Genomic DNA, 23,087 nt, shown 5'->3' with positions numbered 1-23,087 from the left:
TTTACAACACGAAAGTATTTTTAAATAATTTAAATTAATTATTTACTGGATCATCGAACAAATATTGTCAAACAGTTTTGTGTTAACCCTTGCTAAAAGGTATCATGCGTCTCGTTAACCAGAGTATCTCTTAGGCCATCTTTATTGCTGAAACAGTTGGCCTGTTCTTGGGCTTTTTAAAATTGGAAAATATTAAACAGTGGGCTTAAATCAGAAAAACTGATCTTATTTGAGAACTGTTTTTATGTTGTTCTTGTGCTACGTGTGCTATTTTCATTGGACGTTTTTTTTTGTTCGGTGGAGAGATATCTCTCGTTTCGTCTTTCTTCGGTATTGTCGACCTAAATTTTTTTTTGTTCTCTCCCAACGGCGAATCGGCGATTTCATTTTCTTCCCGTCGATATTGTGCCGATCTCATCTCCGCTGTCTCCTCATCTAAGCCCAGTGTCTCCTCGGCGATCTCTTCGTCTACTCTGTCTTCGTCGTATCGCCAAACTCCTCGTCTCCACTGTCTCCGGTGTCTTACGAAGCTCCTCAGCTCCTCTGCAAGAGATCTCCTCGTCTCCTCTGTCTCGGCTGGCTCGCAAATCTCATCTCCGGCGAACAAAGGCAAAGGTAATCTCATCTCCTTGGTTTCATCGATGTTTCATCGATTTGGGTTATTCAAATCTTTGAATTAGGTTTTGAGTGTCGTGTGTTGTTCGCCGAATAATTATACCAACTGTCTTTGAGGCTGCATATGATATGTTGCTGATGCAGAGCCTTAACCAACGCCGAGCAGGAAAAGTTGTGAGCAACAACATACGCTACGCTGATGTTACATCTACTAGTAACCCTCTAGGAACAACAAGTACCACCGTGTCTCAGTGGATTAAGAATCCCCCTGTCTCTGTTGATTTGCCATCCACTAGTGATCTGGGTATACAAGCTGGAGTCTATGGAGCTATGATGGTTTTGACTTACGTTAACGGTAGTTCCTTGGAGTCTTCTGGGATGCCTTATGCTGGTGCTGATGTTCCTGGACTGATACTGGCCAGTAGCTTTGGAGCTTCTTTATACTTCATGACCAAAAAGAAGGTCAAGCTAGGTAATGATTGATAACTTCCATTCCTTCTTCTTCTGAGCCGGCCTCACCATAAGCGAGAGAGCACCTCTGATGTTGTTGTTATCTATGTTGGTGGTACAGGAAAAGCAGCTGCGTTAACAGCAGAAGGATTAGTGGCTGGTGCAGTGGTGGGATCAGCCGTGGAGACCTGGCTCCACGTTGATGTGGTCCCGTTCCTTGGTCTCCATTCCCCAGCTGCAGTGGTGAGTGAATTCATAGTCTTCTCTCAGTTCTTGGTCTCTCTATGCTTAAGGTAGAACTTTGTACATTGGGCTTCTGCAAAATTGGCTCAACCTTGTCACGCTGGTATATGTACTCTGTTTATATTCATTTTGTACAGAACACTCAAAAGTAAACAACTCCTAGACATCAATCACTCTTCATGCTCATATTCGATACCTTGGATTTTTGAAGTTTCTGTTGCGTAAAACCAAATCAAAAGGGCGTCGACAAAAACAAGTATAATTACGCTTGTCATCATTATTTTTCCAGTTGACGACGCCTACTAACACAGTTAAAAAAAAAACTAGCATATTGACTGTAGTTACAGATTTTAGAATGAATATGGATGGACTCGGGATAATTGACTCAGGGGCCAAGGGTAGTTTCTGTTGGCATGATGCAAGGTCCTCTGACTCAGCTCTTGGAGGTGGCAGCAGACCCCTTCGTCAATCTACTTCAGATCAGAGCATCTCATCTCTCGCTTCTTTGCTGCTTCTAGTAGCACAGTTTTCATCAGCCGCTTTGCAATTCCCTGAATTCCATTTAACATCCAAGTTGTGTATATAATACATTCTCTTCATATGTCCTCTTACTCTCTCTCTCTCTCTCTCTCTCACTCTACAAATGGTAGTAATTGTATATTTCCTTGCGTCTTCTCTCTCTAGACATCCAGACAAGACCAAACCCACAAAAACTAACTGCGGAGTAATGCGATTGGGCTACACAATTGTCATCTGCCTTGTGCGTTTTAAATAGAGAGATGACGAAATTAAGGTTGTTTTCCATCAAATAAATAAAAACAGCAGCACTGTATGTATCACTTGAGCATCATCAAGTTTTTGAATTTTTGCACCATATGTGGTATCATCATTACGGTTTATGATAAGAAAACGTGGTGAGCTGATTGGCGTTGGAAACTACATAATTATTCGGCAAAGTACATCAGCTCAGCAAGGTAATATACGACACTCAAAACCTAATTCAAAGTTTTGAATTAGGCCATACAATGATCCGTGATAGACAAGCACATCACAATTTAAAGGAGGATTTGATTGAGCATATATGGAATAAATTTAGACCTTAAACTATGTATTAATTAAATTTAATGTTTGTGTATTTTAATTAATTAAGTAATATGTTTGTTTGGTTTTAAAAAAAAAAAATTATTTACAATGTTTTGTTGTTTCATAAAAATTTGGTATTGTATTATGAATTTTAGTAAAAGTTTTATAAGTTTGAAATTTAAATGTTCTTTTATAATTTTTATAATTTATAAGTTTATAAGTTTAAGAATATGATTAAGAATATTATATAATTGTAATAAGTTTAATTTTCATATTATATACCAAATTTATTAGATTTTATAATTGTTATATAAGAATATTATATTATTAAATCTTAAGATCTTATACATGTTCTCTCTATAACTAACTTTTTAGCAAAAGATCTTAACTACTGATCTTAGATTATTTTCCTAATATATTTAATCTAAGAACACCAAAAACAGTTTTGCCTATAAAGATGCCCTTAGTGTTTGTTAAATTACGTACGTCCAAACGCATTGCAACAGTAACATACATAAATACAACTTTAGACTTTTATGCCTAAGAAAACTAACTTCATGGATTTGGTAAACCATATCATCAGATAATTTCATAGCTAAACAAAAATATAGTTAGTATGATACGTATAAAAAATATACATATTGTTGTATATGTTTGTTTCATATGGTCATATTTGATCTAAACTATAAACTGGGCCTATATTGGTATGTAGTCTATACAAAATTAGAGTTGTGTAATTTGCAAGATAAACCAACATAAACTCTAGAGATTCGTTATAAAAAGAAATCTATAAAAATAAAGGTAGGTTTTGAAGAAACAGGTAAGTTGAAAAGCACGAACATGCACAGAAAAAAAAGCTTATAAGAGAGAACTTTGTTCTAATTTTTTTGTTATAATAGTCATTCTTTCTACTTAATTTGTTTTAGTGAGCTGTTATAATTGGGGTTATTGTCTAATAGGGAATTTATTCCCTAAAAACTTTGAAATTAAGCATTTCTTTCCGTACTCTCGGTTTTAGGCATTTTAGAGTAAGCAGAAAGACGGTTCTACCCTTAGTCGTGATGTACTGGATTTCTTCAGCTGTGAAAGCTTCCACTAACTTGTCGTTCCATCACTGCTCCAATGATTTCTTCAGTTGCACTAAATCTCGTCATCTGCTTTCTGAAGATGTTGTTTAATTAGGGATTGGTGAGGATATATATATGAGGATCTCTGTTTGTTTCTGTGGACAATGGTAAATAAAATAAAAACTGCAGAGCTGAACAATCTGAACAAAAGTCTTTGTCAGTTATGAACATGAGGTAAAGCACCATGATCATTCCTTCATGTATTCAACAATCTCGGTACTAATGCTTTTTAGGATTATAGAATCGAATTATTTTGTTCTGTTAAAGAGTTAAAGGTTTGGTTCTGTTATGTTTAAGGTTAAGGAGTTAAAGTCTTGTTCTGTTAACTCTTAAATTTTTTCAGAGAAGCCATTGATGGAGGCATGGAGCTTTGCTTCAATGATAAACTCAAATTTATTTGATTGAATCTGAGAGCGAGAATAAGTTTACATATTGTTTCGTGTTTCCCCAACACAGTAGAAGAAGAAGTTTACATATTGTTTCATGTTTTAACAAGAGCAGAAGAAGAAGCATTGACATGGGGAAATATGGGTTAAGATAGTCTGAAGTTGCTACTTCTTCCAGAACGTCTCTGCCTTTGCAACCATCACATTGATGCCACACATGATGTGAAAGCCAACTTACCTTATGAACAAGCTCCTTGCAGTTTTGACACCTGAAGAAGAACAAATATAGATGACCAAGTGACAGAGATGAAGATCAAATACTTGCAGAATAAAGTTAAATCGAACATCTTTGTATAAAAAACTCATGATTACAAAAGCCAATATTTCAAAATCATGAGGTGTAGAAGTTAATGACAATGAAGATGTGCTTGTTTATAGTTTCTATGAAATTAGTGGGATCCAAAGTCAACTAAATAAGAAGAGTAAACCAAAGAGAGAAAGGAAATCAAAAGAGGACAACACATGTATTAAGTAAAAACTATAACCTAAGGACTGTAACTAATGGAACCCAAGGACAAATCATACAACCATATATGAAGGAAAACTATACCCTAAGAACTATTACCGAGGGAACCCAAGAAACAAATTAAACACACTCTTAATTAAGGAGCACTAAACCCTAAGGAACTACAACTGAGGAATCCAAACACCAAATGAAACACACATATTGTAAACGACCTGACTACCAAGGGAACCTAAGAAACAAACTAAGCACACTCTTAATTAAGGAGCACTAAACCCTAAGGAACTACAACTGAGGAACCCAAACACCAAATGAAACATACATATTGTAAAGAACATGACTAACAATGCTTAAACCCATTAGATTCGTTTTTCTAATACGGAAAAAAATCACAACCCAGGCAAAGATGACATAGAAATAGAGCTCACATACCTCTCAAATTCTGGCGATTCTCAGAAGGCTTCCAGCGATACAGAGAAGCGATGAAGATGGTGAAGCGCTGTTGAAAAATGTAAAAAAATTGGGATCTTTTTACCTTTGAATTAGAGAGACATGAAGTGTAAGTTTGCTGACCGACAACAAACCTGAGAGTTTAAAAATCTCTGTCTCTTCTACCTTGTCCATCTCTAAATCTCAATTAAAAAGGGGAAATTAAATTTCAGGAAAATTGAAAACCCTAGAAATTGAAACTTACTTCTCTAGAAGCTTCTCTTTATTGGCTTTTTTGAAGAGCTAATTCGTTTGGGGGGATCATGGTTGTGTGTAGTGGAGGGAGAAGATTTAATCATTGGCTCTTTTCTATGGCTGAGTCTACAAAGTGAAAAACCAGAGTTGTATCGAGAGAAAGAGACGATCAATTGTGTGATGTGAGAAGGGCCAATATTGTCTTCTTAATCGTCTAAAAAAGGCCTAAATCTGTAAGCACGGAAAGAAAGTCCGTATTGAACAATACCCATGAGAATAAATGCCGATCTCGTAATTAACTCGTTATAATTTGTAAATTAATTAGGTGAATAGTTTCTGTGTTCAACAAAACTTAGATGTTGGGGTCTTCTCAGTTCTCCCTTCCCTTCAACTTTTCAAAGTCTACCAAGAAGAATCAATGCTTCAACTTCAAAGTCTACCAAATATCAGTGCTGAAGTCAAAGTCTTTCCTGCACCCAAAAAGCAAAAATAAAAACATTAGATTAAGTCAGATTTTACTTTTTCTACGTTTTCGTTTTACACATCTTTTTATTTTTGGTTTTACTAAGTCTTTTTTTTTCATCCCGAATTAGCCGGTTCCGTTAGCCAAAGCACCGATTAATATTAAAAAAACATATATTTTTATCAAGATTGTTTAGTAAGCACACTAGAGTAAATAATCTGACAAAAATCTAAATTAACTAAACACCCCCACACACATGAGTGTTGGTCGTGGCAGAAATCGAATTTACAAACATATCTAAGTCAGTAAGTGTATGTTCTTACCCAAATCCATCTACGTATAGGCTTGCAAAGCTTTTAGTGTCTCATGTATTATTATGTAAACTCATGTAATAGCAAAATTGTAAATGAGATATATTATACGTATAACTAAGATAATTTGTGTTCGTTTTATCTAACAGCAGGAAAATTTGTGACAAAATAATCGAAACAAACTAAGAAAAAAAGTTCCAAAAGAATGTAAAAAAAAAGGTAAGAAAAACAAAAGAATACTTTTTGCATATAGTCAATAATGGTATGTGATTTGTTGTGTAAACATTCTTCGTGTAGCCGTATATATATATATCTATCAACCTTGTTGCTCTTCTTTTCTACACCTCACAATTTTTTTATTAAGACCATTCGTCAAAAACATTTATTTCCTTTTTCTTTTAATAATCTTCAAGATGAGTAGTCTTAAAAGCAGAGTAACCTCAATATCATCTCACAATCTTCACCATTCCGAAGAGAGAGTCCCTCTCCGATCAGAATCAGACCAGTCATGTATCAATTCAAGCCCGGAGTTCGATTTTTGTCTACGACAGAATTCAAAACAACGGGTTTCTCACGCAGACGAGCTCTTCTCAGACTGGAAAAGCCTCTCTCACTCGGCCACCGACACGATTTCTAAGAAGACCGATGTTACTTCTCCGAGAAGCAATCTCCCAACCCTAGCCGTGAAATCCGACACAAGAGGTTCTGACTCAGAAGGTGATGATCCAAGTTTTGGGTGTGGGTTTTGGCTTGTCCGAAGCAAATCTGTTGGGTACTCAATGAGAAACAAGAAAACTAATTCTTCTTCGGAGTATCAACGGAGCAATAGTGAACCGCAAAAGAAGAAGAAGATGAAGAGTTTGAAGAAGATGAATTCTACAGAGTTTAGAGCTCCAAGATCCATGAATAGTCCGGCGTTGAATGTCCCATTGGCTGATATATTTTGCTTAGGCCCTGTTTTTTCCGGTAGCCGTGATCGGAGAAAGTGAAGCGTTCTCTTATCTTTTAAACACGATCCTATAAAAACTAATTTCTGGAACATGTGAAGAGTTAGGTATATGATTGGTTTAAGCTTATGATTTTGGAGCAAGACGAAGTAAGAATCTCAATGCGGATCGTCATACTCATATTATATAACTAAGAGTCTAATTCGGGTTACTTTTTTTGTTTTTTTAATGTTATTAATTTGTGTTTACATTCGTTTATGAGAATAAATGATATAGAGGTTGATGTAACAGTATATACTGGTTGTAATTTAGAAATATAATGTTCACAGTTCATAGGAAGAAAAAATATACTGTACTTGTTTTGTGAAATACTTATAAACTATACCGACAAGTGATAAAGTAGTAGAGATACTACTAGTCAAACGGTACATTTTATATTGATTAAATAGTATGAGAATTTTAAAACCTTTGACTAATAAGATTTGACAAAAGTTGACTGATAAAGTTGACTGGTTTACTTGTATTGTCGTATTGGTTGCTCCAAAAAAAATATACGTGAGTGTTTTGCTACATGTTAATATTGTTCGATGTAATATAAAACGAGGTAATTTTGTTGAGAAAATTAAAGCAATTTCTGTATATTGTGTATCAACAATTGACTATAGAGAAAGTGAAAAAAAAAAAAAAAAAAAAAAAAAAATACCGTGTAACTCTTACAATGTTTTGAAGAAGGATTTAAGACATAATTATCAATTAATGAATGAAAATGTAGTTTTTTCGATAATTACCTTTTTTTTTGTTTCCAGTTGCACAATCATAAAAAATAATTATGTGAGGATCTATTGTTAAATAACTTAGCACGATGGATCCAATATATTAAAACGTACAAATACAATCCAGTACTGGTAAAGAACTCGATCGGTCCACTTATGTGTAATGTTGCTTGGAAGTCCCAAGATAACAACTTTGTCGCTATACTTAGTTTACATTAACAAAAAGTTTCTAAATTTGAACACCGTCTCAATGCACCTTATTAAAATATATGCATCCAAGTACATCACAAGCTCCGTGGTGAAGGAAGGACCAGTTTAACTATATAAGGAAAGCAAAATCTATGGACATGCAAAAGTGAATTACTAGAGTGCTCTTAACATACCTTCTATTAGAAATGTGTTATAGGTAAGACGATTGTCGAAAGATCCGTAAGAAACTTTGTCTTTGATTCAACTAGCATGAGAGAAGGGGTTGCATGATGCAAAATGTTTGTAACATAGTTATACACTGCTGAAAACACATGCCAATGAAGAGTGTATTTTTTCGAGGTCTATCCGTCTATATCATGTTATCTTAGATCTAATGCTGGAGCTGATCTTCTTTAGGTAATATTTGGATCGAGATTGTGATAGTACTATATCATCTATGTAGAGTAGAAGATAAAAAAAAAAAAAAAAAAAATTCCCTAAGACTTTATAAAGAAGTAGGGATGTATATCGACTTTGAGTGTACCCAAATGTATTGTGCGTGAACTGTAAACCTTGTGTACGATGTCCGAGATGCTTGATTGGACTTGTATATTGATCGACATAACACTTGTTATTTGGTTTGGTCTAGTCACTGAATCCTAGAGGTTAATGCATATATACAACATTTTGGAGGCCATCGTGTAAGAATGTGTGACAATGTGTGTTATTGACGTCTAGCTGAGAAAATACTAATTTTGCTACAACATTACACTCATCACCAAATGTTAGTTTGACTACTAAATTAAATATCTCGCAGGTTACATCAAGTTGTTTCTACTACCCATTAGCTAGTAACTATTTAGTTTGGAAAATCAAGATTAAACGAACCATGCACTATAAAAGCAACAGATGATGGGATAAGACTACCGTCATTTTGTTAAAATTCTTGTCATTTAAAATCATCTGTGTATAGAGTACGCATGTTAAAATGGGAAAGGGATAAACCAGTGTGAAGAAAAAGAAGTTGGCAAGGCTTAAAGATCTCGTTTTTGGTGTGAGTGACCATCTGGTGGCTAGGAACAAGTGTTCTTTCAAGTGAGCAGTCTCGAGATATAAAGTAAGGAGAATCAGGTCTGGCTTGTGGATATTTCATTTGTTTTTCTTTGGCAGGAAAATATCAAAAGAGTTGGACTAGTACAATTTTTCAAAGTCGAAAACCAGCGTCCAAATAATTGAAAAGAACATTGAATTCCTCTTGAGTTTAGTCCAACATAATTACTACGAATGAATAAATAACTATGGAGAACCATTTGGAAAACTAGAAGGCAAATTTATTGTTGTAAGAAGCATTTTTTTTTTTAGGGTTGACTGATTTACAACTAGCTAGACAAAATATCCGTAATATTGGTTTTGATTAATCCCAAAAAAAAAATAGGTATCCATTATGTTTGTTTTCGAATTATAATACCAAATAAATAACATATACAACGTTACGTTTCAAGAAAATTATAGTAGTAAATATGGTGTAAAGAAAACAAAACTCCGACACATGGTGCCAGCTAGCAGGAATCTGGGAATTGATATAATCAGAGATAGAGAAAGGGAGATTTTGAAGTTGTCTCAGGCAAAGTATGTGGAGAAGGTGTTCCGCAGGTTCAATATGTTCGAAGCTGAAGCAGTGAATGTTCCCTTAGCTACTCACTTCAAGCTATCGTCAATTCAGATTGACGACGAGTGCATTGATACAGATAAGGTTCCTTATTCAAGTGTTATTGGTAGTATTATGTATGCAATGGTGGGAACTAGATTTGATGTAGTTCAGGCAGTAGATTTGTTGAGCCGCTTTATGAGTAGACCATGAAAGGTTCATTGGACAGCTGTTAAATGGTTGTTGAAATATCTGAAGGGTACTAAGGACCTGACATTAGTGTATACTAAGTCGAAGGAGTTTGGAGTTCAGGGTTATAGCGACTCTGATTATGTTGGAAACCTTGATAGAAGAAGGCCTACGTCAGGTTATGTTTTCACTGTAGGAGAAAATACAGTAAATTAGAGGTCGTGTCTCTAGAGTATAGCCACACTGTCTTCAACTGAAGCAGAGTTTGTTGCATTAACTTAAGCAGTAAAAGAAGCCTTGTGGATTTTGGGTTTGCTGATGGATATGGGTTTTAAGCAAGACAAAGTTTAGGTGTGGTGTGATTCATAGTCTGCTATCAGCTTTTCCATGAACAATACCTTTCACGGTAGGACTAAGCATGTGGCAGTTAAGTTCAATTTTATCAGAGATGTGGTAGAGGAAGGAAATGTGGAAGTGCTCAAGATCGACACTTCTGAGAATCCTGCAGACTTGCTTACTAAAGGCATACCATTGCAGAAGTTTGAAGTAGCTTTAGAGTTTCTAAAATTGCTTGACTGAGACGAAAATTTCGTCACGACTGAAGGTTAAATCCATGTAAGTTCAGGTCCATGATAGAAAGGAAGAAATAGAATCAAGGTGAAGTGTTGTGGTTATTGGTTCTGATTCAATTTCAATGGTTCAGTCGATTTGATTGGGTTATGAACAATTGAAGCAGACGGTTATCTCCGGTTTGGGATTGCTAAATAAACCGAAAAGAAGAAGCTAAAGTCAAAGACTCTAGCTGCAGTGGAGGCTTTGCTGTTATAACAAAAACGATTTGTTTCTCATTCTTCATCTTCTTCATTCTTGTATTCTGCTTTTTGTTTCCTGTATCGTGAGAGAGAGACGAAGAGTGAATCCGCCATTGTTGTAAGCTCGGATTGAGCTGGTTACTTCTCCTCTCTAGTGGATTTGCCGGATTGATTAGGCCCGGACGTAGACTTGATCACATCAATCTTGTTGGACCGGGTAAACAAATCTTGCGTCTCTTCTTTAGTTTTTTACTTCGTTTTGTTTCTTTCAATCTTATCGAGTGATTCTATGTGAATTTAAAAGAGATTGATCAAGAGTTTGAGGTTAATCGGCGCTCGATTCGTAACAGTATCCATTATTTATGTTTTCGGATTATAATACCAAATAAATAATATATTCAACGTTACGTTTTAAGAAAATTATAGTAGTAAATATGGTGTAAGAAAACAAAACAGCTACGCAACACCCCAAAACAGAAATATTAAAACTGGCTAGAAATATTAACATATAAAATTTCAACTAAAAGGTTATATGGTTTGAAATATTAAAGGTTAAAATTTTAAATGTGAATTCTGAGTATGTATTTATCGGAAGTTTAGAAACGTGTACCTGTATATATATGCTACGCACATTACATTTGCAGGATAGAGATTTTGAAATATTGAGTCGGTGGTTGGATCTAATGGATGAAAAAAGGAGAAATACATACATATTTAGTATTCCCTTTCATTTTTTATTAGTTGTCGTTCTAGAGTTAAAATTTTGTATCATAATACTTGTCATTTTATATTTCCAATGCAAATGTTTAGTCAATATTCCAATTTTATCCAATTGTTTTAATGCTTTGACCAATAAAAATATTAAAAAATATATATTGAAAAAATAAAACATTAAAATTAATGGTTTTCTTAATTTGTGTGAAACAACCTTAAACGACAACTAATAAAAACAGAGGGAGTAGTAAATAAGAGTATTTAATTGAAAAAGTTGTGGTCATAATCAAAAGGCCAAGTAAAACTTGGAAATATATAAAGTTTTTTGTAATAAAACAAGAGAGATTTACTCATATGTACTCCAAATTATATAATATTACTAGAACCAACAAATTTTTTTTATTACTAAGTTATTTCGGGTATTTTCAAAATATCCAGCGTGCCATTGTTTTATGTTAAGAAAATAATGCAATTACAAAAATGTCATTGCCACGTCAGACGCCACGTCAAAAATCGCTTAAGTGTATTAAATAACTCAGCCGTAACGCGTTTTAGAGGTAATGACGGCTGAGTTATAGTATGTTGGGGGTGATTTATGGAAAAACATTTGAATAAGAGCGGACGGCTGACTTAGAGTATAACTCAGCCAAGCGTTACGGCTGACTTAATGAAATCTAGCTGAGTTATGCTATAACTCAGCCATCCTTACGGCTGAGTTTCCACCCGATGGTTGAGTTGTCAAAATTTTGGCTGAGTTATCACTACGACACGGCTGAATTAACTTTTTCCGGTTGACTGAGTTATGAACAACAGCTGACTTATGAGATGTCGTTACGGCTGAGTTAAACACTATAACTCAGCTGTCATAAGCTGACTTATCGGACAACTCGGCCATTTTACGGCTGACTTAGAAGCAAAAGATTAATTACTAGAATATCATTCAGTTATGGCTGACTTATTAAACGATATGGCTGAGTTACAAATTTTCAGTTGATTAAGCGGCTGAATTTGGCAGCCATTTTTTGCTTTTTAATTACTGTAATAGTATTCATGTTGGCTGAGTTATAATCTTGTTTGATGGCTGAATTAATTAGGCTGATTTACATGTTCGTTTGGTGGCTGACTTGAGACTTCGGACATGTCATCCATGTCAGCATTCCATGTCATCATCTTCTCCGGAAATACGAAATGTCATTTCTTCGACTCTTGTTGATGTGATCGAAGGTCGCGCTAGCGGTACGGATGGAAGAAGCGTTCTCGGACAGAACAAACTCGACAAAACTTTCCTCGGACAAGGCTTATGGAATCGAAACTAGAGACGAATCAAACAAGGGAAACGAAATATGACGAGATTCAAAAACAAGCCGATCGAGAGAACAAACGGTCATGAGGCCACGATCAGGTCGAACGGATGCGATACGATCGGATGGATTCGGATCGGCTAACGAATGGTTGCGGTAAAAAGCGAAGGTGGTTGCGATATGAAATGAGTTGATGGAAACGGAGGTGGAACGAGTGACGACGCGAGAGGTTTGGCTCTCCTCTCAATACGGCCAAGCTAACGACAACAAACCCGGTTTGGAGTCGCTAGGGTTCTCTCTTAGAGCAATCCCGAATTGAACTAAAGAAAAGGATGAGACAAGATCAAAGAATCTCTCTTTGAGAAAAGTTTTATTTTCATTCAAGTCTAAAGAACTACAAAGAGCTAAGAAAGGTTTAAATAGCTAGGTTAAGGAAGAGGCTTAAGGACACCCGGACTCATATTGGTCCGCACAATCGTCCATTGACGTGTTCTCTTTGCAAAAGGAACACGTCGCCTCCTTTGACCAACAAACTTAGCCACAAACACTCAAACGTTCACAAGGGAATATTCCAAAGTTCAAAATGAAACGCACATCATAAGGAAATTAAAGTACTGTCTTTGGCTTTGGCGCGGGAAGCGACTTAGCCTTGGATGTTTTGCACTAAGCTCCTTGCCTCGTTAAAACCTCCTCCGGTAAACCCAATGGAAAAAACTCGGAGTGAGAAAAAAGAGTACAATTCCTCGCTATAGTGACTTTGGTTGCCTTCACTCTTGGGTAAGAGTGAAGGCCATGCGCAATGATCCTTCAAGGTCTTCGTTGGTCAGGTGAAGTTGGACGAATGACTGAACGAAGAGATTGATCCTTTGTTTGGCCGCCTTGGTGGAGCTTCTTGACCTCGTCGTGGCTCTTGGGAGAACTACTGGTGCCTTGGCCGCGTTCGAAGTAGACGTTTTGGTCGCGTCCGGTGCGTGTTGGTCAGACGTCTCGGTCGCGTCCGATGCGTCTCGGCCGTCTCGGTCGGATTCTGGTCCTATGATCACATCACTTGTTCTTCAACTGGTTAAAAAGTGTTCTTCACCTTGTTCATCCCCTTGTTTTTCTCCTCGTTCTTAACTTCTTAATTACACTCATTCTTATTAATTTCCTCATTCTTCTTCATTTTCTTTCATGGATCCAATTCCGGTAATTGTTGTTTCCGGTAATTGGGTAAAGAAACACAAATATGTATTTAAACAACATGCATGTTCGCGATGTAAACAAGTTGGGCACAATGTGAAAACTTGTCGGATGTAGTATTGTTGTAATACATTTATTTTATTTTGTGTAATAACTCAGCCGTCAAGCATTATAACTCAGCCGTCATATTAATCGACGTTATCTTTCGTTTTTTGCTTTCAGATTATTTTTTGTGATAACTCAGCCGTCATATGAATCGACGAGACCTTTTGTTTTCTCGTAAATACTATAACTCAGCCGTCAAGTCATATAAATCAGCCGTATTTCTTTTAATAACTCAGCCACAAAGCATTATAACTCAACCGTCATATGAATCTAAGAGACCTTTATTTTTTCCGTAAATACTATAACTCAGCCGTCACATACCAGAATACAAAAACAAGGGCAGCTTAGATGGAAACGAACAAGACAGCAACGACAAGGAGATAGAGAGCGAGAGAGGATAGCAAGCGAGTACGTCGAGAGAGTAGAGAAAGACAGAGTATCGCCGGCGGAATTAGGGTTTGGCGACAAGAGAGAGAGTTTTTTTTTCTTTTTTGGGTGGTGAATAGTAAAAACTGTTCAGTTTTCCTTTCTTTTGATATAAAGAAGAAACTGTGGATTCTGAAAACAAAAGCTGTATAGTGACGTGGATTATGGAAGATGATGTGTATTTTAATTTGCTCATGTAAATTTTTTTTATTATTTTTCTAATCAAAATCGAAAAATTTTATCCAAAAATTAAATTATAATTACACCCAAAATACTATAAATCTAAACAACTTTTAGATATCTTTTAGAGTACATTTGAATAATTCTTTCATAAAACAACATCAACACGAAATACAACGATTTAATGCAATTCACATACTTGACACACACTACATCTATAATTCTCTATATAAACCGACGTTCAAACATTAAGAAGAACATAAAGAGAAGAATTTGGCATAAGTCTTTAACAATTTATAATGTGTTTCTCTCTTCGATTCTCTTTCGATCCCTCTCTCATGTTTGATGAAATTAAACTCCAATTTTCAGATTTTTGCTAACTGAACAAAATGACATAGTTACACAACTTTCTTAGTAACACTTTGTTAAAATTAAATAAAAACTAATACTATCTTATTATATAAACCTTATTTTTTAAAGTTAGTAATTTATATAGTCGTGACATGTGTTAAGTATATCTATAATATTTTGACTTAAAAAGAAATTTTATTTAATAATTATTAGGAAAAATAAAAAAATCGCAAAGAAAAAAGGATTACAATTAATATTTTTTAAAAGTATATAAAACCAAAAGTTATCTATTATATCACTAATTACAATAGGAAAGTTATCTATTAAATTAATAATTTCAGTAGGAAAACATGAGCAATTAATAAGGAAAATATTTGCAGTTTAATTGCAATTATTATTTATTATAATCATATAGTAAAAAGAAATTTAGACAGAAAACTGATTAAAGTATAAAAAGGTTTAATGTGTTAGAATTAGTGATGCTGAAAAAAAAGTATTAAAATTAGTGATTAACATAATATAAAAAAATAAGATAATCAGAATAAGAAACTAATGTAATTTTCTTAATTAGCATTTTAATTCACACCAAAGGAAAATAATAACATATGTATAAATTATTTGCATTTTTAAATGGATATTTTTTTACCTTCAAATGTTTTCAGTTGCTGTTTTTGCTTCTTTGATACCATGGACCTCAGCTAGAAACTCCTTGCTACTCTCGCCTTTTTTCTCCAGAATAGAAGAACCTCCATAGTGTTTGAGCAAGCTGTTGAGTGTTTTCGTATACCAATCCTAATTATTTTGTAAAACAAAAATCTAGTTATATATATTTTGTACACACAAAAAGATGGAAACATTAAGAGCGTCAAAATGAAAACTTTTACCCCATCCAGTTTTTTATTTTTGGCAATTCCTTCTTCGATACGTTCCATTTCACCCTCAAGGTCAAGAAACTCAGCATCTGTAATAACCATTTCTCGATATGTTTTTTTGTTTTGTTTGTTTGGTAGTATTGAACAAGAGCAAAAGACTTATGCCAAATTCTTCTCTTTATGTTCTTCTTAATGTTTGATCGTCGGTTTATATAAGTGTGTGTCCAGTTGGTGAATTGCATTAAATTGTTGTATTCTATGTCGATGTTTGTTCTGCAAAACCGACTACAAGTTTTGTGTGGAATTCTTTAATCTCTATTACTTTTGGTTTCATGGGAGGGAAGACCCACCTGCTTTGTTACGGTTTTGCACCTATCACTTGAGAATCCCGATAGAAGCTTTACCTAAAGGTATGTGCTTTGAGTTTAAGACTTTAAAGAATGTTGAGTTATGGCTCTTGAACCGTCTCTTTCTGACGAGAATCTTTACATTTACCCTTCACATGGTACACCTTTCTAAAAGCTCTTATGCGTTTGTCGCGCGAGCCGTCTATGAACACTTGTTGGTCGAGGAATTCGAGAACTCTGTCTTCATGTTCGATTCCACTTTGGTCCTAAAATATTTTCAAAACTTGCAAGTCTTTTAAGGTCAAGCACCGTCTTGGAAAAACTCATGGAACCCTTATCATTATTTGCTTTGTATCTCTTTAGCCTTTGTTTGTTGTTGCTACTTTGTTGTAAGCATTATCATTGTACTCTTGGTTTCATGTAACTTTGTTTCTTTTAGACGAATGAAAAAAAGTTGTTTGACAAAAAAAAAAAAAAAGTCACTGATGCTTGGTGAAGTTTAATACGGCACTGGACATGCAAAACATACATTTGGAAGAAATTGAAGGATGCTGTCTTTGATACGTGTATATAAACTTTAGATATATATATAGAGAGAGAGAATTACTAAAGTTTTACACATCGAAATTGAACTATCACTCTCTTTTTCTAATACCTTAAAAGTCCATTAGAAAATGTCAAAAACCTTGAAGAAATTTCACCTGTTATGAGTTGTTTTCCCCCATGGTTAGTATATTATATGAGTTATATCACTTTTCTATTTCTTGGAGGGGGCATGTATATTTAGGAGAATCTAAATATACATAAAGATAAGGTCAATTATATTTAAAAGGATCTAAACCATAAATTTGGGAATTATCCAATTGGGTATTGGTTTTGTGTTTTTTCTTTAAAATGAAGTGATAGCTTGTGGCACAACTTATGAGTTTGAGCTTAAGGTTTTGAGTATTTTCTTTACTTTAATAAGATAGATATTCTTATTAAGCACTTTTATTCAATCTTAGTTTTCTACACGTGGTATCAGAGCTTCATCAATGGCAGGAGAAGACATAAAAGCTTTGACGGAAGGTGGAGGAGAAGATAAGAACTTGGTGTTAAGTCAAGAGGACAAGAAAAGTTCATCACAAGTCCCAGGATCATCACCATCAACGAATGGAGGTTCTTCCTGTATCAAGTGTCCTATGTTGAACTCAAGCAACTATACAATATGGTCTATGAAGATGATAATCCTGCTTAGGGTTCACAAATCATGGGATGTAATCGAAAAGCAAAGCGTTGATGAGAAAAAGAACGATTTGGCAATCGCTCTAATCATACAGACTATCCCGGAAGCTCTTACTCTCCAATTTGGAACTCTAGAGACTGCAAAGGAAATATGGGAAGCTATAAGATCAAGGCATATAGAAGCGGACATGGTTAAGGAAGCAAGACTGCAAACCTTAATGGCTGAGTTCGACCGCTTGAAGATGAAAGAGACTGAGAGGATTAATGAATTTGTTGTAAGGCTTTCTGCAATTTCAACAAAATCAGCTGCTTTGGGAAATGAGTTGGCTGAACCGATGATCGTCAAGAAATTCCTGTCAAGTCTTCCTCGAAGGAAGTTTATTCACATTGTGGTTTCTCTCGAGCAGGTACTTGACTTCAATAAAACAAGTTTCAAAAACATTGTAGGTCGACTTAAGGCTTATGAAGAAAGAGTTGGTGAAGAAGAGTCAGAACAAGATGATGATCAAGGCAAGCTTATGTTTGTTAACTCAAATACTTTTGGAGGCTATAGAGAAAGGGGAAGAGGGGGTTGATCTTCCAGAGGCAGAGGAGGACACGACAGGTTTGGTTTCCAACAAAAGTACAGGGATAAGGAACAAGAATTGTCGCATATCACCTGTTTCTGATGCGATAAGCAAGGACATTATGCATCGGACTGCCCCGATAGGCTACTCAAACTACAAGTAGTAGTGGAGAAAAAGGATGAGACTCACATAGCTGACGAGTTGATGATGAATGAAGTAGTGTTTCTTCAAGAAGACAAAGTAAAACCAAGTGTTTTTGAGACCAATATGGACAACATATAACTAACATATGGTATTTAGATAATGGAGCAAGCAATCATATGAGTGGTGTTAAGAGTTTTTTTATTATCTGTGTGAGGAAGTAACGGGTAAGGTTAGATTTGGAGACGACTCTCGCGTTGATATCAAAGGAAAAGGCTCCATATGTTTTATGTTCGAGAGTGGTGAGAAGAAAATGTTGCACAACGTCTACTATATACCAGATTTAAAGAGTAATATTGTAAATCTAGGCCAAGCTACTGAGGTAGGGTGTGAGATACGAATGGTAGAAGACAAATTAATGCTTTATGACATGTTTGGGAAGCTACTTGTCACTACAGCAAGATCCAAAAATCGTCTATACAAGGTTCTGTTGGAGGTAGAAAGTATTGATTGTATGCAACTAGTCTCAACAAACCAATCCTCTACTTGGCACGCACGATTGGGGCATGTCAACACTGATACGATGAAGCTGATGATCAATAAAGACTTAGTGACTGGCATACCTGACATCAAGGTTGAGAGACAAACATGTGTGTCTTGTTTGCTTGGTAAACAAACAGGGATTCGTTCCCGCGTGCGACCATGTACAGAGCTACACATCCTCTCGAACTGATACACGACGACCTATGTGGACCGATCACACCTGCAACACCAGCTTAGAAGAGATATGTTTTTGTGCTTGTAGATGACTTCTCTCGTTACATGTGGACAGTCCTTCTGAGAGAAAAGAGTGAAGCACTCGACAAATTCAAGAAGTTTAAGATGATTGTTGAACGAGAAACAAAGTGTGTGATCAAGACACACAGAACTAATAGAGGAGGGGAATTTACTTCAGCAGATTTCTATTCATATTGTGAGGAAAATGGAATCATGAGGCAATTGACAGCTCCATATTCTCCTCAACAAAATGGAGTGGTCGAAAGGAGAAACAGAACACTTATGGGAATGTCGAGAAGTATCTTAAAACATATGGATTTGCCAGATTACTTGTGGGGTGAAGCTGTGAGGCACTCGACATATTTGATCAACATAATTGTAACAAGGTCTCTTGCAGAAAAGACTCCATACGAGATACTGAGGGGAACAAAACCAAATCTAGATCATCTAAAGACTTTTGGTTGTATTGCATTCGCAAAAACAGAAGCCATGGGAAGAAAGAAATTGGATGATAGGTCGAGAGTCTTGGTACACCTAGGAACTGAGTCTGGCAAAAGCTTATCGCTTGCTCGACCCATCAAGTAAACGAATTGTTGTAAGTCGAGATGTTCGTTTTGATGAAAACAGAGGATGGAACTGGAAAAGAATAGGAACAGAGGAACTTGGTAACTCTCCGAGTTTTTCTATTTTTGTTGGTGTTTTTGGAAACAGGGGTGTTCATCTGATCGAACCCACAATGGAAGAAGAGGATGGTGATCCGAAAGATGCAGAAACATAGTCGAATAAAGATCTTGGTGAAGAAGAAGATGGTGGTGAATCGGATAATGAGGGAGATGATGAACAACATCAGTCATTGGTAAGAAGATCTGCTAGACTTCGAGCAAAGCCAAGATATTTGGATGATTATGTCACTCAAGATGAAGAACTGGAGCGTCTTTTGCTGTCTATCAATGAAGAACTCTGGGATTTTAATGAAGCGTCTAAGTCAGAAGTATGGATAACGGCATGTAAGGATGAACTGGCATCAATCGAGAAGAATAAAACTTGGAGTCTAGTTGATCTACCGTTTGGATTTAAGCTGATTGGGTTAAAGTGGGTGTTCAAGATAAAAAGGAACTCGGATGGAAGTATAAACAAACACAAAGCTAGATTGGTGGCAAAAGGGTGTGTTCAAAAGTATGGGATTGATTATGATGAGGTCTTTGCACTTGTGGGCCCGCATGGAGACAATTAGATTCATTATAAGTCTCTCGGCATCATATGGTTGGAATATACACCATTTGGATGTTAAGACAGCCTTTCTAAATGGTGAACTGAAGGAGGAAGTGTTTGTCACACAACCAGATGGTTTCTTGGTCAAGGAAAGTGAGAGGAAGGTATACAAGCTGCACAAAGCTCTCTATGGCTTAAAGCAGGCTCCTAGAACATGGAATACCAAGCTGCATATGACTCTCAAGGATATTAAGTTTCATAGATGCTCTAAGGAACCTTCTCTATATTTTAACAATGAAGATGGAGAACTTCTTATAGTGGCGGTTTATGTAGATGATTTGCTTGTTATTGGCTAATCTCAATCTGCAATTTGTGAGTTCAAGCAGAAGATGGCGGCTAAGTTTGAGATGAGTGACCTTGGGTTACTCACATGCTATCTTGGCATTGAAGTGAGACAGCTTGAAGCAGGAATTGTGTTGAAACAAGAGAGGTATGAGCTTAAACTCTTGGAGGATACTGGAATGAGTGAATGTAATCCTACTCAAGTACCGATGGACATGAACTTGAAGCTGTCCAAATCACAAGGTGAAAAATCGATTGAAGGAATCGAGTATCGCAGAACTATTGGATGTCTCCGATACTTACTACATACACGGTCGGGTCTTGCTTACAGTGTGGGAATTTTAAGCAAATACATGCAGGAGCCTAAGGAGTCTCACGGATCAAGATTGAAGCAGGTTCTCAGGTATCTTCGTGGGACGTGCTTTTTTGGCCTTTTCTACAAACGCACCAACGAGGTATCCTTTGTAGGTTACAGTGATAGCTCTTACAGTGTGGACTTGGCCGATGGTAAGAGCACCATAGGACATATGTTTTACCTCAGTGATTCACCAATTACTTGGTATTCACAAAAACAAGATATTGTAGCTCTATCTTCTTGTGAAGCAGAGTTTATGGCTGCTACTGAAGCTGCTACACAAGCGATCTGGCTGCAAGAACTTCTTGAAGAAGTGACTTGTGAAAAGAGTGAGAGGGTGATCATCCGGGTTGAAAATAGGTCGACGATTGCGCCTACTAAGAACCTTGTGTTTCACGGGCGTTGCAAGCACATCCACACTCATCCGAGAGTGTGTCAAGAAAGAGCAGGTGAGTGTTGAGCATGTTCCTAGGAATAAGCAAAAGACTGATATTGTGACTAAGGCTCTTGGGAGAATGAAGTTTAAAGAATTGAGAACTCTAATTGGAATGTTTGATGTGAGTGAAGATGGGCTCAAGCTTAGGGAGAAAAATGTTGCAAGCTTGAAGTAACTAGGAGATAAGGCCATGTACAGTTAGAAGAATCTAAATATGCATAAGGATAAGGTCAATTATATTTAGAAGAATCTAAAACATATATTTGGGAGTTATCCAATTGAGTTTTGGTTTTGTGTTTTCTCTATAAAAGGAGGTGCTAGCTTGTGGCACAACTTATGAGTTTGATCTTAAAGTTTTGAGTATTTTTCTTAAAATTAATAAGAGAGATATTCTTATTAAGCACTTGAGTTCAATCTTAGTTTTCTACAGTCAAAACTGTTATTACTGGAATATAACAAAGTGTTAATTAGTCTTCATATAAATGAAAGATGTGTAATGATGTCTATTTGTTCAGTTAACAAAAAACTGAAAATTGGAATTTCATCAACATGAGATAGAGAGAGACCGAAAGAGAATAGAAGAGAGAAACACATATATTAAATTATTCAAGAATCCCCTTTATAATAAAACGGAAGTACACAACCTTATTTTGTAGACTATATAATTTTAATAAATTGATTACAAATAGGTTATACATTAATTGGTTACAAATTAAATAATAAGCGTAAACTATGTGTGTTTATTTTTCATTCTTACGCTAGACGTTGAATTCTTACGGTGATGAGTTTTCTTATTTGACTGCCAATAAGGCTTCTTTGAGTTTCATCCAATAAGGCTTTTTTAGTTGCTTGCTGTTTTAGCTGTTCCGATCATTTTTTTTTTGTTTTAATGCTGTTTTGATGCATTAATTACTTGGCTTTATTTTGCTATTGTTAGTATGATTGTCTCCGGTTTAATAATTTTAGTTGATTATTCAGTATGTTTTGATTGTTGCAGGCCTAAATGTTCAAGTACAATTTTCTTCACGGTCAATAGAAACACAAGGACATCTTAACAAATAGTACTCAATTGGTATCTTATGGTTGTGAATCTTAACAAAAAAAAAGTATATTTTGGTATAAATATAATTACAGAAATTTAAATATTAAATAAAATATTCCTTTTTCTAAAAAAACAATAGTGCAGTTTTTGAAGCAATATTTAAACTAATTTCCTTATCCAAGCGATGAATTACATGCTTATTACGGGTTTTAGTGGGAAAACTAATGCAGGTTGTGGATCTTGCAGACAAGTTCAGATGGATGTGGGGTGAATCGGCTGATCCGTTTGACATATGTAGTCTACACAAAAAATTGAAAAAAAAAAAAAAGCAAACATAACAATATATAAGCTTGAGAAAATGTGAGTGTTTGTCCTTAAATGTACGGTGCATCAAAACCAAATGACAAATTTAACTATATTTTGTTTTATACAATAAAACACAAAATACATAACATTGACAAATATAACATCTTATAATTTTTTTTTAAAATATACCGCCTGTGTACTGTTAGATCATATTTCTATATATCATATTATTCATATTAAATAAATAATTATTTGTATATTTTATTATATCTTAAAATTATTCATTATAATATAAATTATGGTTTAACTATGTAGTTAACCAACAATTTTGACAGCGGTTAATTAACGGTTATAGTTAATATAATTATAACTATATATTTACGCTTAACAGTCCGGTTATGATTTGAATACGGTTACAGTTTAGTTTTGATCATGCGTAGGACAAGATTACTTTTCCTCATTGTTTTTTTACGTAGTTATCTTTTTACTGATAATAATAATAATAATAAATATCATTCATTTGTGTCTATTCTGAATTGAAAGTAAACCAAATATCATTGAAATTATGTATGTTATACTAAATAAATATTTAACAAACATTATTTGCACATATGTGTGCAGTCCGAATCTATTTTTAATAATAAAATATCTATATATTTAAAAATCCTAATTTTCAGTATTTCATATATCATTTCCTAATACATAGGACTACCGTATATCAATAGTTTTTTTAATTTCAAAATTAATATATTATCAAATTTTAGAGAT

At 35.2% G+C, this 23,087-nt stretch overlaps 2 protein-coding genes and 1 long non-coding RNA gene across 6 annotated transcripts; 2 read left to right on the top strand and 1 right to left on the bottom strand.

Moving 5' to 3' along the window:
• Positions 1 to 290: 290 nt before the first annotated feature.
• LOC147933000 (uncharacterized) lies at positions 291 to 1,494 on the top strand. Of its 3 annotated transcripts, XM_087477759.1 has the most exons (4): positions 291 to 615; positions 760 to 1,087; positions 1,187 to 1,308; positions 1,446 to 1,494. In XM_087477759.1, exons 2-4 carry the CDS (start codon positions 946 to 948, stop codon positions 1,458 to 1,460), a joined length of 279 nt encoding a protein of 92 aa, XP_087333885.1. In that variant the 5' UTR covers positions 291 to 615; positions 760 to 945; the 3' UTR covers positions 1,461 to 1,494. The 3 variants fall into 3 exon arrangements, with proteins under 3 accessions (XP_087333885.1, XP_087333884.1, XP_087333883.1); XM_087477758.1 differs by lacking the exon at positions 291 to 615 and having other exon boundaries at positions 698 to 1,087; XM_087477757.1 differs by lacking the exon at positions 291 to 615 and having other exon boundaries at positions 704 to 1,087; positions 1,187 to 1,494.
• A 2,403-nt stretch (positions 1,495 to 3,897) lies between these two features.
• LOC147932999 (uncharacterized) lies at positions 3,898 to 5,404 on the bottom strand. Of its 2 annotated transcripts, none has more exons than XR_015574161.1 (3): positions 5,012 to 5,404; positions 4,860 to 4,926; positions 3,898 to 4,173 (listed from the first exon to the last, which is right to left on the bottom strand). It is a non-coding gene; the product is annotated as an uncharacterized LOC147932999 (long non-coding RNA). The 2 variants fall into 2 exon arrangements; XR_015574162.1 differs by having other exon boundaries at positions 5,122 to 5,352.
• Positions 5,405 to 6,229: 825 nt separating this feature from the next.
• On the top strand, positions 6,230 to 7,336 carry LOC104733023 (uncharacterized). The gene has a single exon (XM_010452632.3). It carries the CDS (start codon positions 6,299 to 6,301, stop codon positions 6,872 to 6,874), a length of 576 nt encoding a protein of 191 aa, XP_010450934.2. The 5' UTR covers positions 6,230 to 6,298; the 3' UTR covers positions 6,875 to 7,336.
• Positions 7,337 to 23,087: the final 15,751 nt, after the last annotated feature.

The sequence above is a fragment of the Camelina sativa genome, chromosome 12 (assembly GCF_030686135.1).
Source record: "Camelina sativa cultivar CO46 ecotype springtype chromosome 12, ASM3068613v1".
In the NCBI taxonomy this organism is placed as follows: Eukaryota; Viridiplantae; Streptophyta; class Magnoliopsida; order Brassicales; family Brassicaceae; genus Camelina; species Camelina sativa.
Note: the sequence above shows the minus strand (reverse complement) of the source record. Positions and strands in the feature narration are given on the sequence as shown.

What these genes read in the sequence shown, in the direction of transcription:
- LOC147933000 (XM_087477757.1), top strand. Translation starts at nt 745, where the DNA reads ATGTTGCTGATGCAGAGCCTTAACCAACGCCGAGCAGGAAAAGTTGTG. An exon ending in CAAAAAGAAGGTCAAGCTAG is followed by an intron (nt 1,088 to 1,186) that starts GTAATGATTGAT and finishes TTGGTGGTACAG; the next exon opens with GAAAAGCAGCTGCGTTAACA.
- LOC104733023 (XM_010452632.3), top strand. Translation starts at nt 6,299, where the DNA reads ATGAGTAGTCTTAAAAGCAGAGTAACCTCAATATCATCTCACAATCTT.